At 39.2% G+C, this 20,964-nt stretch overlaps 1 protein-coding gene across 1 annotated transcript in view; it reads right to left on the bottom strand.

Moving 5' to 3' along the window:
* The window catches only part of LOC106871634 (cilia- and flagella-associated protein 52), a 52,247-nt gene that overhangs the window by 27,801 nt on the left and 3,482 nt on the right, over nt 1-20,964 (bottom strand). Inside the window, exon 2 of the mRNA XM_014918209.2 lies at nt 2,837-2,897. Coding sequence (XP_014773695.1) covers nt 2,837-2,897 — 61 coding nt within the window. The remainder of the gene's footprint in view (nt 1-2,836; nt 2,898-20,964) is intronic.

The raw sequence follows: 20,964 nt of genomic DNA, 5'->3' as shown, positions 1-20,964 counted from the left end.
TAGGTATGTTTATGTGTGTATATGTATATATATATATGTCATCATCATGTTCATCATCATTTAATGTCCGTTTTCCATGCTGGCATGGGTTGGACGGTTTAACAGAGGTCTGGAAAGCCAGCAGCTACATGAGGCTCCAATCTGATCTGGCAATGTTTCTACAGCTGGATGCCCTTCCTAACGCCCATCACTGAGAGTTTAGTGGGTGCTTTTTACATGCCACCAGCACAGGAGCCAGTCAAGTGGGCCTGGCATCGATCATGTTCCGATAGTGCATTTTGCGTGCCATGAGCATGGAGGCCAGTAAGGCTGATCTGGCATCAACCATGTTCGGATGATGCTTTTTATGTGCCACCAGCACAGGTGCCAGTGTGGAGTTACTGGCATCAGCCACATTCGGTTGGTGCTTTTTATGTGCCACCAGCACAGGGAGAAGGAACTGGCTACAGCTACAGTATTGGTTTTACTTGACTCAACAGGTCTTCTCACGTATATGGGGTATTCTTAACAGGGCCGGACATGCGTGGCTGCGATCTCACTTTAGTTGCCAGGTCTTTTCAATCACAGCATGTCTCCAATGATCCCGGTCTCCTGTCATTGCCTCTGTGAGGCCCAATGTTCGAAGGTCATGCTTCACCACCTCGTCCCATGTCTTCCTGGGTCTACCTCTTCCACAGGTTCTTTCTACAGTTAGGGCGTGGTATTTCCTCACACAGCTGTTTTCATTCATACCTAACACATGACCATACCAGTGCAGTTGCCTCTCTTGCACACCACATTTGATGATTCTTATGCCCAACTTTTCTCTCAGGGCACTTACACTCTGTCGTGTATGCACACTGACATTACACATCCAGCGGATCATACTAGCTTCACTTCCTTCAAAACTACACATGTCCTCAGCATTCATGGCCCATGTTTCACTGCTGTGTAGCATGGCAGTTCGCACACATGCCTCATATAGTCTACCTTTCACCATGAGTGAGAGGCCCTTAGTAGCCAGCAGAGGTAAGAGCTACCTGAACTTTGCCCAGGCTATTCTTACTCTAGTCACTGCACTCTCAGAGCAACCACACCCACTACAGACTTGGTTGCCTAGGTAGCGGAAGCTATCAACTACTTCTAGTTTCTCCCCCTGGCATGTGATGGATTTTGTTTTCTATACATCTTCAATGTTTATTGCCCCAGTGCATCTGTCACACACAAAAACTATTTTCCCACTTAGCCTTCCTTTGATATTGCTGCACCTTTTATGCATCCATAGCTTACACGAGGTACATCATATGGAGTTTCTAGCCACACATTTTCTGCAGATAGAACAAGGCCACCTAGCTGAAGGGGATTGTGATTTGACTGCCTTCCTACTTACTAGACTGGTTTTTGCTAAGGTCCTTCGATTCTAGACCTTGCTTCCACACCCTAAACTTCGTCTCTAGTTCTCAGCTATTAAAGCAAGGTCATCAGCATAAAGGAGCTCCCAGGAGCAACCTGTCCTGAATTCCTCTGTTATTGCCTGGAGGACTATAATGAATAAGAGGGGGCTGAGGATTGATCCTTGGTGAACCCCTACTATTACCCGGCATTCTTCACTATACTCATTGCCAACCCTCACCTTACTGACAGCATCCCAGTGCAGTGTTTGTACAGTTCTTGCCAACATTTGTCTATCCCCAGTTTCTGCATTGACCACCAGATAAGGGTTTGAAGGACCCTAGCAAAGGCTTTATCCATGTAAGCAAAAGCCAAGTACAGAAGTTTATTTGGAACTAAATACTTCTCAAACAGTTGGAGAAGTATTCTCCAACTGTTATTTTCCTAGTAAAGTAACTAGACCATATCCCACTTCTCCATATATTTTAAGCATCTCATCAGTGATTGTTGTTGGGCTGGGGGTTTCCTGTCTTTATATTCATAATTGCTTTATCTACCAAGCTACTGTTGATTTGGATAGCCAGTTCCTCTGTTGGGTCCACATTAGGCAGACTCTCCTTCTCCCATGCGTTCTGTATATTTAGCAGCCTTTCATAGTGGCACTTCCAAACCTCTTTGCAGAATCACTAAGTGCAAGTGAACCATCATCTATGCAAGCACACTTCTCTCCTACATTACAATTTTCTCAAACACATTCTTGCAACCTAAAACACCTCAAGCCTCTGGTTCTCATGCTGAAAAACATTGGCAAACTTCTCCCTTTTACCATCTCATCCAGCTAAATATGCCTATGTTCTAGCTTCCCTTCTAGCTACCTGGTATAGGCTTCTGCTGCTACTACTCTTCCAGTCCTTCAAAGCCTGTTTCTTTGCTCTAATGGCCCTGTCCACTACATTGTTCCACCATTATGTCCCCTTAGATCTGCTTGGGACTTTGTACCAGCAACAAATTTGGTCAGTGGACTTCATTAAGTTGTCCCACAGGAACCTCCAGTTGCTTTCATTGCCTATTCAGAAGATCCTTAAGCTTCCAGATCTTTCTTTTTCAGACTGGTTTGTTTCTTGGCATCCTTCTAGCCCAAAGTCTGAAGTCACTAACAACTAACCTATGAGACGGAATGCACCATTCTCCTGGAGAGGTCTTTGCAGTTATAAGCAGCTACTTTTCCTATTTTCTAGTAAGAATGTAGTCAATATGGCTTGTGTGACCACCAGATTGATAGGTGAACAGGTGACTGGCCAGTTTCCTGAAATTAGTGTTACAGATCATAAGGTCATTTTCATCCCAGAACTCCAGTGATAGTTGTTTTTCAGCCATTCTAAGTTAACTGGTTGCCACCTTTGGCCTGTAGGCCCAAAATATATCACTGTATCTCCATGAATTAAATATTTAATGCTGTACTCACCTGATGTCCTGGACCTCGCAAAGAAATTGATGTGATAGAGCCATTAAGTTTTACACAGTTTCTGCATGTGGAAATATCAAATAATAATGATGATGCTGATAATAATAATAATAATAATAATAATAATAATAATAATAATAATAATAACAACAACAATAATAATGACAACGATGATGATAATCCTTTCTACAATAGGCACGAAGCCTGAAATTGTCGATTACATCAATGTTGTAGTGAAAATGGTACACCCTTTCCCATGTGACAAAGTGGTATGACACAGCCATTATAAAGTCAGACAGTAAGTCGTTGTAGAAGGTCAGTAGTAGTAAAGTTGTTCTATGAGTTCTCAGAGTCAGTGCCAGTTACGTGATATATACGAATTCAAGTTACCATCAAGGTAGACATTTCAAAGTCATTGTCTTGCAGAGCTATCAGCGATACCACAATAGACAAGTCAAAGATAATAAGATGCAGAATACCACCACAACATATTAGTGGCAACAAGAATATTACAGTGCTAACAATAACATTCAAGTGGGTGAGTATCCATATTATAAGAGTGGCAATGAGGATAGAAAGAATTCATGCAGACGACATTGAAAAAAGCATTTTTTTCATGAGAAAATAAACAATTCACACAGATGATGTTAAAAAATTCTATGTAGGATGTTTAGTGAAAAAACATTGTTGTTCAACACACTTTGGAAATGTTTGAACACTGAGAAAAGCTATGACAAAATCTTTACTACATATGCGGGTAGAGTGAACAGAGAGTGCAAGAGATTTAAACTGGATAATCTAACTGCAGACTTGTTCGAGCACTTGATTTTTGCTCAGGGACTTACTGCTAAAAAGGACATGAAAGTCAGAATGAAAATTCTTGCAAAACTGGAAATGAACCAGAATATAACTCTCCAGAAATTGTCAGAAGACTGTGACAGGATATTAAAAGTAAGACGACGACACAGAAGAAATCCAATGAAGAAATTGCTTACAGATAAAACCAGTGCGAAAAAGTCAGAAGATGGATAAAGTGTTTCACAAAAACATAATATATATCAGGAGATAAAACCATGTATGGCATGTGGTGGTAGGCACCTGAGAAAAGAGTGTCCATTCAAAAAAGCAAAGTGTTTTCATTGTGGGAACGCAGCACACATTAAATCGCATTGCAGAAATAAGATGATGAAAAAATAAATAGTTTGTCATCAGAGAAAAAAGTATCAGAGAAAAAAGTATCAGAGAAAAAAATAAGCAGAAAATTCATCAAGGTGAGAATCAAAACCTCTAGTGTCAAAATGCAATTAGACATGGGTAGTGACATCACTATCATAAATGAAGAAACATGGCAACAAATCAGTAAGCTGAAATTTATTTAAATCAAATAAAGTAGCATATGGTGTTACAGGAAAGAAATTATATTTCATTGGCAAATGTATTTGCAATGTAACTTTTCAAGGTGAAATGAAAAGGACAATCATTTATGTGTTGAAAAAATCCATAAACCTATTTGGCACAGAATGCATGGAGTTATTTAAAATATGGGATACCCCCATTAGTGTTCTCTGTGGAAATGAAGTCGAACAACAGAGACAAAAAATTGAAAAATTGTTTCCAAATGTTTTTAGGAAGGATTAGGTTGTTGCACTAAAAGCAAGGATCATGGTAAAAGAACAGGCATCACCTATTTTTAGGCTCAAACAGAACATGCCATTTGCAATGTTGGGCCAGGTCAGTAAAGATCTAGGAAGCCTAGGAAGTCTAGCTATAATTGAAAAAGTCAACCATTCAGACTAAGCAGTTTATGTAAAGAAAAAAAATAAACTAAGAGTGTATGCGGACTTTTCAACTGGATTAAATGACTGTTTTCTCAAAGATAACTATCCATTACCAAGCCCAGAAGTGTTCTCAAAACTAAATTGAGGGAAAATTTTCTTGAAGTTAGACCTCTCAGAGGCCTGTCTACAGATACAGGGAGAGGAAGATTATACACACCTTTTAACAATCAACACACACCGTGGATTGTATAAATTCAAGCAGCTACCTTTTGGAGCAAAAGTGGCACCTGCTGTGTTCTTATAAGTGATGAACACAATATTAAATGATTGCAACTTCACCATCACTTATCTCAATGATATTTTGATAAAGAGCAAGTCAGTGGAGCAATACTTCAAACATATTAAAAAATAAATGAATGTGGGTTTAGACTAACAGAGGAAAAGTGTGAATTTTTGATGAAAAAAAATCAAATATTTGGGTCAAGTAATTAACGAAAGGGAAAAAGACCAGACCCATCAAGGGTGATGGCAATATAGAATATACCTCCCCCAATGAATATCAAATTGTAACAAGCAGTTTTAGGATTGGCAAACTACTATCAAGTGTTTATCCCAAACATACACCACACAAGAGATCCACTAAATGAGCTGTTAAAAAAGGATGTCAAATGGTTTTGGTCAGAAAAATGCCAGAAGGCATTTGAGGAACTAAAAAGCATGTTAACTTCAGATTTGTCACTTACTTCAATCCAAAGTTGGAAACAATACTGGCAACAAATGCTAGTGAGTATGAGGTAGGTGCCGTACTCCTACATAAATGTGAATATGGCAGCCAAAAGGCCATAGCTCATGCATCAAGGAAGTTATTGCCAGCAAAAAGAAATTATAGCCAAATTGAAAAAGAGGCATTGGCAATTCTATTTGGCATAAAAAAGTTCCACAGGTGTATACACGGTAGACAGTTTTGATTACAAACAGACCATCGCCAGTTGCTAACAATTTATGGATCCAAGAAAGGAATCCCAGTACATACAGCAAACAAGTTGCAATGATGGGACACCATACTACTAAACTACAAGTTTTCTATGGAATATTTACCTTCATAAAAGCTAGGACATGCTGACAGCCTATCCAGGTTAATACCCAGAAATGGTGAACCATTGAAGGTCACAGTAACAGCAGCCCTAAGTGCTGAGTGGGGAATTAAACACATAATGTGGAACATTGTATGAAAGTTACCAATAACTCTGGAAGAGATAAGCAATGCATGTCAAAAGACAAGTTCATTAATGAAACAAAAATAATTTTGTGGTCAGCCAATGTAAACAAAGAAAGGTTCGGTAAGAAAAAACGAACAAGATGTAAACATATATTCAACATTCAATGGCGTACGACGTATGGTCAAAAGGTAGTGATACTTGAGACTCTACAAAAAAGAATGTTGTGAATGGAACATAATTTGTGTCCAGTAAATTTAGAAAATTCTGCATAATGTTCATGGTAGAACATAAAATGATAGCACCTTACCATCCCAGTTCAAATAGACAGACAGGCAGAGTGTTTTGTGGACACTTTTTTAAAAGAGTTGTAGTTCACTATAGTGCACCCATCATGAGATGGACACAAGTGGAGATTGACCAGCTCAATCGCACTACCCAAAAGACAATGACAATGCATGGTGCCATCCACCCTAAAGCAAATGTACACAGGCTCTACATGAATAGAGGTAAGGGTGGACGTGGGCTGATTAGCGTATGGGAGTGCATCAACAGTGAAAGAAGAAACATGGCAGATTATTTGGTAAACAGCAAACAAGACCTGCTGTTTATGCAGAAGGATATACCAAAAATGAACTTGAGAGTGCTAATGAATTCCAATCAGGGATAGCCAACGTGAGAGAAGAAACTCTACTCCGAATGGAATCACATGGTCAGTTCCACTGTGAAACAAACAACTTAAAGACCAGGAAGCATCATGGAGGTGGCTCAGCAAGGGTGACCTAAAAAAAGAATACTGAAAGCCTAATCATTGAATACCAACTCAGTGAAGAAGAATATATACCACACAAGTGCATCGGACCTCTGCAGAATGTGTGGGAAGAGGGTTGAAAGTGTGACTCACATTGTTAGTGCTTGTCAAAGTCTTGCACAAAAAGAGTACAAATGTAGACATGACAAAGTAGCCCAAAACCTCCACTGGCTACTATGCCATAAGTATGGATATGAGGTCATAGGTGCTTGGTACCAACATACACTGGAAAAGGTAATGGACGAAAAGGAGAAGGCAAAAATCCTCTGGGACTCTGATTTCGAGACAGACAAAGTGTTAGAGAACTGAAGGCTCCTTTAGGAGGAACAAACAAGAGTGCCTAATAATCGACTTAGCAGTGCCAGATGAACAAATCATCCTGAAAGAAAGGGAAGAGGTTGATAAGTATGGAGACCTGACAATTGGGATCGCTAAGATGTGGCAGCTACGAGAGTTGAACATAAAGGTTATCCCTATTGTCATTGGAGCATTGGGTCCAATACCACCCAATCTGAAAAAAACATCTGAAAACCTTAGAAATACCCAACAATCTAGACGTATTGCAAAAATCGACATTACTTGGAACTGCACATATATTGCGTAAAGTACTGACTGTCTGAGGTCCTTGTTGTGACTTGACAAACAGTACAAACCCCCGGTAGATACAATATCTTCAATCAACAACCTCACAATATTGTATACTGTGTGACATCTATAATAATAAAAATAATGATGATAATAATGATGATGATGATGATGATGATGATGATGATGATAATGATAAAGAAATAAACAAGTGCATGGATTTACCAAAGAAATAAACATGAAATCTGGATTAGAAAAATCTGCTAAAGCAGCCTTGAAAAGGGGAAAACTAGTTATGAGTAACAATATCACACTAGATAAAGCAAATGAAATAAGAGAATTAAACCAAAGCAAGACATACAAGTACTTAGGAGTCAATGAACTAGATATGATACAACACGCACAGATGAAAGAGAAGATAAGAAAGGAATACTATAGACAAGTTAGACTAATACTGAAAACAGAGCTCAATGCCAAAAAAAAAAAGACAAGAAAATAGGTATCAACACTTTAGCCATCCCAGTTATAAGTTACAGCTACAATATTCTTAACTGGGCTCAAAATGAACTAATCAAACTAGACAGGAAAACAAGAGATATAATGACAGAATTTAGGATGCATCACCCAAAATCTGACATAGAAAGGTTACATATGCAATGTACTGAAGGTGGTAGAAGCCTTATACAGCTAGAAAACTATTACAAAATAACCACCATAGGATTACACAAATACCTAATTCAGAAGCAAGGAAAACTGGTACAAATAGCCACAAAGCTTGAGTAAAACAAAAAACTGTTTTCTGTTTCTAAGGAAGCTGAAAAATACAAGAAAGAAGAAACAACAAAAGCTGTAAAACAACTGAAATCCAAACTAAAACTAGAACAACATATGATAAAACAATGGCAAGAAAAGCCCCTACATCGAAAATATTGGGTTAAGCTAAACAGAAAAGAAATAGACAAAGTAAAATCTCAGTGGTAAAGAAGCTCAGGATTCAAAGCAAAAACTGAGGGATTTTTAATTGCAGCACAAGATCAAAGCCTTCCCACCAGAAATCACCAAAAACACATAATGAAAAAATACCAATAACTGCAGAATATGTGGTAATGGAGAAGAAACAATAAATCATATTATCTCAGGCTGTTCAGTCCTGGTTAAAAAGGAATATGTTCACAGACATGACAGAGTTGGGATCTGTATACACTGGAAGCAGTGCCAACACTATGGAATGACAACAGAAAAAAGATGGTATAGGCCCACCCCAAAAAAGGTCCAGATATGGTTGTCAGAGATCACCAAGAAAAAAAAAAATGCCTCTAATCGATGTATCAATACCAACAGATGACAATGTATCTCTAAAAGAAATAGAGCTCTCAAAACACAAAGATCTGGAAATAGAGGTAACTTGAATGTGGAGCCTAAAATCAGAAACAATTCCTAAAATAGCAGGTACATTAGGTATGATAAAAAAGTAAAAAGACAAATACGTAACCAAAACACTAGGACATACAAATGTATATAACATACAGAAAATAGCACTACTAGACACTGTGCACATCCTATGTAAAGTAAAATAAGAGTACCACAACAAACCTCAGCACATGCCCAAAGCACACAGAGCTGTGCTCGGTAGTGCAGTGAAAACACGTGAATAATTTCTTTATTTGCTGCCAGGCTGATGAAAGAGGGAGACAGACCGCAGCCACTTGGCTGAAACACATAAATAAATAAAAATAAAGTATAAGGATTTACATAGAATGAGATGGTGTCACCTGGTCCGCCATCTCTCCCCCACCCCCCAACCCTAAATCTATATAAACCAGCTCAATATTCTACTTCCCCGAATCGTGTTTGAATTCCTCTGCTGATAGAATACGAAATCCAGAAGATGAATAGATAAGAACTTTTTCTTTCAACCTCATTCATGTACTCCTGTTTCTGCGTAGATCATAACCCTATGCCCCCCACCCCGTCCATTCTTTATCTATCTATTTCTCTACCATGTAAACATAGCCCGATAGATTCGTCTTCCTTGTCTGTCTTAAATTCATGCATTCTGTTAATCGTCCCATTTTATTTTTTTATTTTATTTTATTTTATTTTATTTTATTTTATTTTATTGAAGTTTATCATCCCTTTAATTCATTCTCTCTAAATTTGTCTACCATAGTATAAAAGTGCAGAAGTGGCTCTCACCCAAACTTGCTGGCTCGCGGTATGCCCGCCCTCCTACCCCCTCCACCTTTACCGGAAGTTCCTATCCTCTGTCATCCTTGGTTGTCTCCCACGAACACTTCTAAGGGCCTAACGCCATCCCCACCCCTACCTAGGGTTTATCGATCATATAGTGCATAAAAATGGTGTAGCGTATGCAGGTTGTAAGCTATTGTCTGTTTATGAATTCTGCTAAATGCAAGCTTTCTTTTCAGGTACATGACACTGCTGTTCCCCATCCCAGGGTCTCACAGGCCCACACCTCCCACACCCTCAGAATTGGCACTCTCAATGTCGGCACACTGAAAGGTAGGTGTGGTGAGATTGTTGAGATGCTTGAACGGAGACGCGTAGATTTGTGCTGCATCCAAGAAGTAAGGTGGAGAGGAGGTTCCGCTAGGTTCCTCACAGGCAAAGAACACAGGTACAAGATTTTCTGGGCAGGGAACACTGATGGGATCGGGGGCATGGGAATACTTCTTGCAGAGAAATGGGTCGATAAGGTAATCGAGGTAGTCAGAATATGTGACAGAGTACTTAAGATTAGATAAGTGCTTCATCATAGGTTAGCTACTGTCATCTTGGCCTATGCCCCTCAACCGGGGCGACCGGATGGGCAGAAAGACCAATTTTATGACACCCTTTTGCAGACTACCTCATTGACGAATGACAGGAACATTTTCTTTGCGGTTGGTGATTTCAATGGACATATTGAACAACATGCAGGAGGCTTTCATGGCGTACATGGAGGCTATGGCTTTGGTTCCCACAATGATTGAACCAGACTGCTGGAGTTCTGTAATGAAAATGATCTTATGGTTTGCAATGCTAACTTCAGGAAACCTGCCTGTCACCTAGTCACCTACCGATCTGGTAGACACACTAGCCAAATTGACTACATCCTTGCCAGAAAAAGGGAAAGAGGACTGCTTATAAATGCCAAAACCATCCCAGGCGAAGAATGTAGCCCTCAACACAGATTAGTAGTTAGCGACTTCAGGATCAAGGCTAAATGGATGCCCAGAAGTAGACCAGCTTGGAGGAAAAGGGTCTGCAAGCTTAAAGATCCTGCAAATGGACAGAGATGTGTTACTCGAAGTCTTTGACAAAATAGAAGGGGATATAGCATCACATAATGTGGAAGACAATTGGAGGTTTCTAAGGGACAACCTGCTGAGAGCCACTGACCAGATGTGGATGGTGCAAAGTCCCCTCTCGACCCAAAGTAACGTGGTGGTGGAACAAGGTTGTTGACAGGGCTATTAGACAAAAGAAACAGGCTTGGAAGGACTGGAAGAACGGAGGTAGCAGGATATTGTATCAGACTGCCAGAAGGGAAGCTAGGAGACAGGTTTATTTAGCCAGAAATAAGAAAAAATTTGCCAATGTTCTGCGCCATGAGGACCAAAGACTTGAAGCATTTCGTGTTGCAAGACAGTGTGTGCAAAAGAGAATCGTGATGTTGTAGGAGAGAAATGTGTCCACATGGATGATGGTTCACTTGCACTAAACGAGGCTGCAAAGAGAGAAGTTTGGAGATGCCACTATGAAAGGTAGCTTAATAAAGAGAATGAATGGGAGGAAGAATGTCTGCTAAATGTCGACCCAACAGAGGGGCCAGCTATCCTAATTGACAGTACCTTGGTAGATAAAGCAATCAAGAGTATGAAGACAGGGAAAGCCCCCGGCCCATCAGGAATCACTGTAGAGATGCTCAAAATATCTGGCAGTGTTGACTATAGACTAGTCAGGTGATACACGAAGGAGTCATACGCAATGACTGGTGTAGCAGCACCATAGTCAACTGCTACAAAGGTAAAGGTGACGCTTTAGATACAAATAATTACAGAGGTATCAAATTGTTGGACCAGGTAATGAAGGTCACTGAGAGGGTCATAGCTGAACTAATTAGGGAGAGAGTCAGCTTAGACGAGATGCAGTTTGGGTTCGTTCCAGGGAAAAGCACTACTGATGCTATATTTCTGGTAAGACAGCTGCAGGATAAATACCTAGCCAAAGATAAACCTCTGTACCTGGCTTTCGTTGACATGGAGAAAGCCCTTGACAGGGTCTCCCGATCCCTTATCTGGTGGTCAATGAGGAAACTAGGGATAGATGAGTGGTTAGTGAGAGCTGTGCAAGCCATGTACAGGGACGCTGTCAGTAAAATGAGGGTTTGCAACGAGTACAGTGAAGAATTCTGGGTAGAGGTAGGGTCCACTAAGGTCCAGTCCTCAGCCCCCTTCTATTTATCATAGTCCTCCAGGCAATAACACAGGAATTCAAGACAGGATGTCTCTGGGATCTCCTTTATGCTGATGACCTTGCCCTAATTGTTGTGTCACTATCAGAACTAGAGGAGAAGTTTCAGGTGTGAAAGCAAGGACTAAAATCGAAGGGCCTTAGAGTCAACCTAGCTAAAACCAAAGTCCTAATAAGTAGGCAGGTAGACAAAGCACAAGCCCCTTCAGGTAGATGGCCCTGCTCGATCTGTAGAAAAGGTATAGGTAGAAACTCCATAAGCTGTACCCAGTGTAAGCTATGGACACATAAGAGGTGCAGCAATATCAAAGGAAGGCTAACTAGCAAGATAGTTTTTGTATGTAGCAGATGTTCAGGAGCAATAAACACTGAAAATGTGCAGAAAACAACTTCTGCCACATTCCAGGGAGAAAAACTAGACTTAGTTGATAGCTTCCGCTACCTAGGTGATCAAGTTTGTAGCTGGGGAGGGTGCACTGAAAGTGTAGCTAATAGAATAAGAATAGCCTGGGCAAAGTTCAGAGAGCTCTTACCTCTGCTGGTGACAAAGGGCCTCTCACTCAGAGTAAAAGGCAGACAGTATGACGCATGTGTACAAACAGCGAAGCTACATGGCAGTGAAACATGGGCTGTGACTGCTGAGGACATGCGTAAGCTTGCAAGGAACGAAGCCAGTATGCTCTGCTGGATATGTAATGTCAGTGTGCATACTCGACAGAATGTAAGTACCTTAAGAGAAAAGTTAGACCTAAGAAGCATCAGTTGTGGTGTGCTAGAGAGATGATTGCGCTGGTATGGTCATGTGGCAAGAATGGATGAGGATAGCTGTGTGAAAAAGAGCCATACCCTAGTGGTTGAGAGAACCTGTGGAAGAGGCAAACCCAGGAAGACCTGGGATGAGGTGGTGAAGCACGACCTTTGAACTTTAGGCCTCACCGAGGCAATGACTTGTGACCGTGACATTTGGAAATATGCAGTACGTGAGAAAACCCGGCAAGCCAAGTGAGAGCATAATCTGTGGCCTCTGCCAGAAGTGTAGCCAGCTCACTTATACATATCTTTACTTCATTTTGGACACTAAACTCTGCTTGCGAAGACCTGTTGGGGCAAGTGAAATCGAAATCGTAATTGAACCATATTCGATGACTGGCACCTGTGCCAGTGGAGCACTAACAGCACCGTCCGAGCATGATCATTGCCAGAGCAGCTGTCTGGCGTCCATGCTAGTGGCACATAAATAGCACCATTTGAGCATGATCGTTACTAGCGTCGCCTTACTGGCACTTGTGCTGGTGGCATGTTAGAAAATCATTCGAGCGAGTTCATTGCCAGTGCTGCTGGACTGGCTCCTGTGCAGGTGGCATGTAAAAACACCATTTTGAGCGTGACTGTTAAAGCAACCACTACACTTTCGGAGTGGTTGGCGTTAGGAAGGGCATCCAGCTGTAGAAACTCTGCCAGATCAGACTGGAGCCTGGTGCAGCCATCCGGTTCACCAATCATCAGTCAAATGTCCAACCCATGGAAGCAGACATTAAACGATGATGATGATGATGATGATATACACATTTGTATGTATGTATACATTTATATAAAAGTAGAAAGTATACATGGTATACAATACAACAAAAAGAGAATGTATACATGGTGTACATCAGTAAGAAAAAGAAAAATAGTAATAGTGATATGATTCTCCTGATACAGGAAGGCCTCTAGGGACAATCAAGGAACCCTACCATCCAAGATAACCCTGAACACCAAGGGCAAGTACCCTCTCCAATTTCTGTTCTCCAGCTTACAGGTCTACACTTAAGTAGTGCCAACTACTTTTGCCATTTTTGCAACTTTCACCCAACTTTGCACCTTCCTCTTTACCTTCACTTTTCTTTACAGGTGAAACTTCACCAAAGAAGAAAGTCTCTGTCCTCATGCCTTTCAGTATCATCCACCAGAGAACTTCTTTTTCACATGCCACCAGACAAAGGAAAACTGCTGATCTGCCCTATTAAAAGAAGGCAGCAGGGCAACCATCACTATGGATTCAGTCAATCGAGGGATCCATACGACATGTGACAGCAACTGTTCAACATAACACCACAAGTCAGCAATGCACAGACATTGAATGGGTGAGTGCAGAATGGTTTTGTTGCTCTGTCTGACAGCACATCTATGCCAGTAGAGTTTATCTCGAACCATTAGCCTCCCTTAGTAGCACTGCCAGACCAAGGATTTCTGGAAATTATATATGGTAGTCCATGATCAGAAAGTCCTTTGGAACAGACTAATCAGTTCATTTTCATTGGCACCCAGAGTCTCCCGAAGAACATCATCACACTTCCCTACCACTACTTCTCTATATATTGCTAGAGTGGAACATCCACCAATCCCATTGCCCAACTGGTAGAGGGCTGTGAGCACCCGACAATACTCAAGGTGCCAGGTGCCCAGTCTTTCCTTCACCAAGGACTAGACTTGTCTCAAGAACAGAACTCACACATGTTTGCCATCTCAGAATCATTGCAGGTGGCATAACTTCAACCAGTGTCTGTGCATCAGAAGCCAAGGCATGCCCTGGCCACCCTGTTCATCACCTTATCCTAGTTTTGTCCTCTTGGAGGTCAGGACTGAACCAGACTCCAAGCAATTTAATTGGTCCCCCAGTCTAGTGATACCTCTCCAGGTGCCTAGCCACAAGCCTACTGACTTGTTGATGTTAATTTTGCTCCTGCCACTGACTCATATTCCTTTAGAATGGAGCCTACTGCCTCCACTGTAGAGGCATCCAACACTATGATAGTAACATCATCCGTGTATACCAACACTGCCCTCCTATGTCTCAGTTCCAATGGGATGCCCCTCGATTATTCTAACTTCTGCAGCAATGGCTAAAGAGTCAGCTCATACAGAAGAAGTGACAGTGGCAACTCTAATAGACTTAACAAGCAATAGAAATGGTTCTGGAAGGTAGCCATTTACTTTAATCACTAAGCAGGTACTGCTGTGCATTGCAGTGATCCAACCTCTGAAAACAAATCCAAAATAGAAAGTAGATCAAAACAAGCAAATATAATATTACAAATGAGAAAGTGAAAAAGATGCTTACAAAAATATCATATTGGAAAGATCTCCCCAGACCAGATGATGTTTAGGGATTCTGGTTTAAAAATCTCTCAAACATCTACAACTATATACAACTGTTTCTTATTGACTGAAACACCAACATGGATGACAAAAACAAAAATAGTGCTAATACATGACAAAGAAAAGGAGGGGAAGTCAATAATTACGGGTCTATTACATGCTTACCATTATTCTGGAAATGATTAACTGGGCTCATATCAAGTGAATTGAATAGCTTCTCAGAGAAGAAGAATCTATATCCAGAGGGACAAAAGAAAAGCAGAAAGAAATCAAGGGAAACTGCTGATCTGCTGTATATCAATAGCATGATACAAGCTAAGGTACAAATAAGAAAAAGAACTTGACATACTGTTGGCTCTTGGGGTACCTTAGTATGCTTGAGGTCATTGAAAAGATTAACAGGGGATTTTTTTTCCTTTGAAAGCAATGAAATCATGGGAAGTAAAACTAAAATGTGGAAACAAATGGTTAGGAAATGTGAAAATATACAGGAAGAAATTTTAGGAAGTCTCTCTCTTGTTATTTTTTATCATTGTGTTAATCCTTCCAACAAACATACATAAATAATCCACACCTATCTATGAGCTCGCTGAAACCAGGATGAAAATAAATCACCTGCTATATATGGATGACCTCAAATTGTATGCAAAAAAATGTTAAATACCTGAATGCTCTCATCCAAATAGTAAGGATGCTGGTTGCAGTTTGGGATAGATAAGTGTGCAGTGTTAATTATGAAGAGAAGCTGGAAGATTAAATCTAATGGTATAAAAATATCACAAGATAATGGGAAGAGAAATGTGAAAGAAAGTTTCTAAAAAGTACAAGAGAAGGATTAGGAAGTGCTTGAAATAAAACTAAATGGAGGGAATGTTATCAAGGCAAACAATTAATGGGTCATGCCAATATCAATACTGGCCCAAGGTACTCTACTTTTTTTCTAAAATAGACAAAGCTGGAGCTACAGAAATCAGATAGTAGAACTATGAAGCTACTCACAAAGCACAATGTATACCTCCCTAAAAATAATATCAACTGGTTTTACTTACCAAAAATGGTATGATATAAAAGATTTAGGATTGACATGATCTTACCAGTATTAAAGATGACTAGGGTGGGCACTGAGATTTGTAGGTATTTGCACCAGCTGTCTACTATTCCCAAGAATATATTAAGGAATGGATTACATCTTTTAATGCTGTGGTTGATGACTGGAAAAGTGACTATAAGCAGGAAATGAACACAATGTGAATATGGTAAAGAACACACCAGCTACAGTGTCTAGTATCTTTCCTTAGTTGCATCACATACTAAAAATACCTTTACAGATTAACATTCTCAAATAAAACTGGTCCCTTGGTTTTTTGTAGATAAACTAAAGTTAGAGTATCAAAATATAATGTATTAATGTATCCAGTCACTTGTGCAAGACATTTCTACAGTAATGTTAAAAAATGCATGATGGTGAAATTAGAGGATAACGCCAATACTCAAAACTCAAACATTGGTAAATATTCATGCTGTTTCTAGCCTTTGAACATGATAAGACAAAGCAAGAAAATGTTGCTTAGTCTTGCTTAATCTGGAAAAATAAATTTATCTTATGCATTTCTAATTTTCAACAAATGCATAACCCTAAACAAGGCACAACACAGTATTTCTTCATCGGCAGATATCAAAAACTGATGAGAGACAGCTAATGTATAAAATGAAAGCAAAATATTTATTTTCATCAATTACAGCAAAACATTTCAAGATAATTTAGACAATATCCAATTCATCTTTTAGTTAATAATTGAAATCTTCATTTCCTTCCAGAATATTTTGCAATATTGTATCATAGTGCTCAATATAAAATAATACAGCTAGCTGAAATTTGAGTTCAGAGTATAGTTTCATTGCATTTTTCAATCTTTTAATTTTCCTTTATCAAAGCATCATTCTGATGACTTAAAACTGGTAGGAGATAAATCTCACAATTTCTCACAGTCATTTATGATTTGTCAATCATTTTCAATAGGAAAGTTATTATTTAAAATATCTCTTAAAAAAAAAATTAAAATAAGACTTATGCATCATGTTTTTGTTAGCTAACAATTATACACTGTAACTCATGCACAGTATACATCTCCAAAGTAAATTTACTTTTCAACCTTATAACTACATACAATGTAAGTTTATCTAGTTTACAACGACACATTGTAACTCATTTTATCCAGTCCATATCAACTGTGCATACCTATCTCTTCACCATTTGACATTTACACAACGTGTATACCTATGAGATTCACTTTTCTATACTTTCTATTCAATACCTAACAACTCAATCAGAATCTACATTATTCTAGTATCTGATCATTATTTACACAATATAACCAGTTACTATCTTCACAATGTGTAACTGGACACTATTGACACAGTTGTGGATTTATCTGGTCCCTATTTACACAATGCATCTGTCTGGTCATTATCTACAGTGTTTATCTATCTAGTTACTATAAACATAATGTATCCATCTATCTAGTCACTTTATACACAATGTGCATCTCTCTAATCAGTATAGACTACTACAACTATCTACATAATGTGTCTACTTGATCAATTCAACAGAGCAGGTATCTATCTGGCCACTATCCATATTATGCATCAATCTGCCATTAACTACACAATATATCTATCCTGTCACTATCTACACAACATATCTATTTGTCATTATCAACATGTCACTATCATGTTACTATTAACACGTGTGACTATCTGGCCACTGTATACAAAATGTATTTGTCTATTTGGTCTCTATACACACAATGTATCTATTTGGTCAATATAAACTAACCATAACTTTTTGATTACTATCTACACAATGTATCTATTTCTTCATTATCAACACTATCTGGTTTCTACGTACACAATGTATCTGTTAACTTGGTCTCTGCGCACACAATATATCTATCTGGTCATTATCTAAACAATATATCATTCTAGCTGGTTTTATATTCTTTTATTTGTTTCAAGTCTGCAGCCATGCAGGAGCACCACCTGGAGGAATTTTAATCAAACTAATCAACCCCAATACAGTAATCCCTTGACTATCGTGGATGTTACATTCCAAAACCCCCTGCAGTAGGTGAAAATCTGCAAAGTAGAAACACTACTGTATATTTTTCTTTATTTTTATAATTTGTATATGTTTATTTTATTATAAATGCAAAACAACACTACACACTCGCCTCCTGATTTTCGTTTTCCATACAGTATGTGCAATTCTTGGATTACTCATCTACAGTACATTACATATTTTCTTTTAATATATTTTAATTAATGTGTTATACAGTGCAGTACTGTACTGTATTTTTATTTATTGATATATTAATTTTTAGGCATGAAAATGCTTGTTTTACCACAGAAATAATTAAAATCTAAAAAAATATAAATACCTATTGACTGCAGAAACTTGCAATATATTGAGGAGTCCATGATATATATCTACATATATTAGCCAGAAAAATCCATGATGTACTGAGGGTGCAATAGGTGAACAGTGATATGGTGAGTGATTACTGTATTTATTTTGAAGCCTGGTACTTATTGTATTAGGCTCTTTTGCCAACCCACTAAGTTACAGGAATGTAAACACACCAACAGCAGTTGTCAAGCAGTGATGGGGGGACAAACACAGACACTAACACACACACACACACACACACACACAGTACTGTGCAAAAATCTTCGGCCACTTCAAACTATTGTAAATTTCTACTAATTGCCAACTTATAAGTGGATGTTTCACATTGCGTTTTCTACAGATGAAACATCGGTCCTGTTGGAGTCATTTCCATACCTAATCATTATATTTTGTAGTGGGGGTTCTGAATGAGAGAAGAAGATGCAAGATGACCACCAAAAATGGCCATGGAAAAGTTTACGGCCATCTCACATAAACAAATCAAGATACAGTGTTTTAAAACAGAAAATGTCTATAATGAAAATTTATTACATAATATTCATTTCAAGAAGTTACTGTACATTGTTAATATTTCATGTGGCTTCCCTTAGTTTGAATGATTGCTTCAATGCACCTGGGAAGCGATGCATACAAATCCTTCACCATCTTCACAGGTATGAGATGCTATTCTCTGTGGCTGAGCTCCCACAACTCTTCAAGATTGCGTGGATTCTTCTGACAAACTCTTCTCTTTAGTTCTGTCCACATTTGCTCAAGGATACTTAAGTCAGGGCTCTGAACTGGCTAATCTTTCAATTCAGTAACACCTTCATCAGCCAGACTCTGGGTAAAAGAGTTTGATGCTTTGGAGATACATAAAAAGTGATGGTTCAAGAAAGTTGCTTAAAATTGACAGTAACTTAAATAGTACCAAGTCCATCCAGTTGCTGAAGGACAATTTGATACCAGACTTGAATGAAGGTTGAGATTTTTCAGCATGACAGAGCTCCATGCCACAGATCATGTGCAACACAACAGAGTCTGGCTGATGAAAGTGTTACTGTACTGAAAGATTTAGCCATCTCAGAGCCCTGGCTTAAATATCATTGAGCAAATGTGGACAGAACTAATGAGAATTCATCAGAGGAATCCATGCAATCTTGAAGAGTTTAAAGTGATTGAAGGCTTTTGCATGGTACTGTATATAAATATATGTATGAACAATTCTTACTCTATCTTTTATTCCCCCTCTCATTTTATTTCCTTTTGCTCGCTCCCCTTCTCTCACATTTCTTGGCCCTCTCTTTCTTTAACTCCCACTATTTCCCACTCATTTATCTCCCCTGTACCTTACTCTTTGTCTCTGATTTTTTTTCTAATCCTTCAATCCCGATGCCCCCTACACATCTCTCCTCCTTCCACATGATTGGTGTCCAGCCAGCCATGATCTTTCTTTCTTGGCCTGACTACCAACTGCCAACACCTCTTATGTTCCTGCCTTTAGACTTCCACTTCATACACACCAGCTCAATTTGATTCATTCTCAGTCGAAAGACACCTGTTGTTACTTCTTGTTGTTTGTATTCATAATTGTGTACCATGTTCTCAGTTTTTTTGTTTGTTTGTTTTTTTTACCTTTGTTACCATACACATTTGCTAGCTTTCTTACAAAGGGGTCTAATGCTCTTAGCTTAGACTTTTTTGGGGGCAACCAAATCGAACCATCTCAAGTGTAACTGCCTGAAATGGTCGTGACTTCTAGGACTTGACTGAGGAAAGAAAGCCACGAATGACCTGTCTTTTTTTGCCTGTCCTTCTAATTGTTGTTTCTCTTGTCTGCCTTTGTATCGTCTACCTGTCCGAACATTTTAATGCTCTCTATTGCGTTTTTGTTCCATATATATATATATATATATATATTAGGTTGTCAAGAAAGTTCTTGCGGTTTTTAACCTTTAAATTCAGATGCACATATCTCAGCTCAAGCAAAACTTTATTAATCGAAATAAACACTATCAGAATCAACACACTTTTGACAACATGAAACAAGTTTATTTATGCCAGTAGCATAAAATTCCTGTGCTCTGGTGGCAGTGAAGTCTTTGAAGACGTGTTTGGCATCGTCTTCATTTTTGAAGCATTTCTCACACAAGAAGTTGTCGAGATGCTTGAAAATGTGGTAGTCAGTAGGCGAGAGGTCTGGTGAGTATGGTGGATGAGGCACTGTTTTGTAGCCCAATTCGTTCAACTTCTGCAGGTTCAGTTGTGCGATGTGCGGCCGAGCGTTGTCGTGGAGAAGAATTGGTCCTTTTCTATTGACAATGTTGGCTGTTGTTGTCAGAGTTTCTTATGCATTTCATCCATTGGCTGACAGTACTTCTCCACCGTAATGGTTTTGCCTGGATCCAAAAAGCTGTAACGGATGAGACCGGCTGCAGACCACCAAACAGTCACCTTGACCTTCTTTTGGTGCAACTTTGGCTTCAGGAAGTGCTGTGGAGTCCAACCACTGGGCTGAGCATCGCCGGTTGTCGTAAAGAATCCACATCACAAGTCACAATCTGGTCAAGAAACGGGTCATTCTTGTTGCATAAAAGAAGGGAAAACAACACTTCAAAATGGCGTTTTTTTGGTTGTTGTTCAATTCGTGCGGCACCCATTTCTCAAGTATTTTT

This window comes from Octopus bimaculoides, chromosome 17, assembly GCF_001194135.2.
Source record: "Octopus bimaculoides isolate UCB-OBI-ISO-001 chromosome 17, ASM119413v2, whole genome shotgun sequence".
Taxonomy (NCBI): Eukaryota; Metazoa; Mollusca; class Cephalopoda; order Octopoda; family Octopodidae; genus Octopus; species Octopus bimaculoides.
This window is presented reverse-complemented; position numbering and strand designations above follow the sequence as displayed.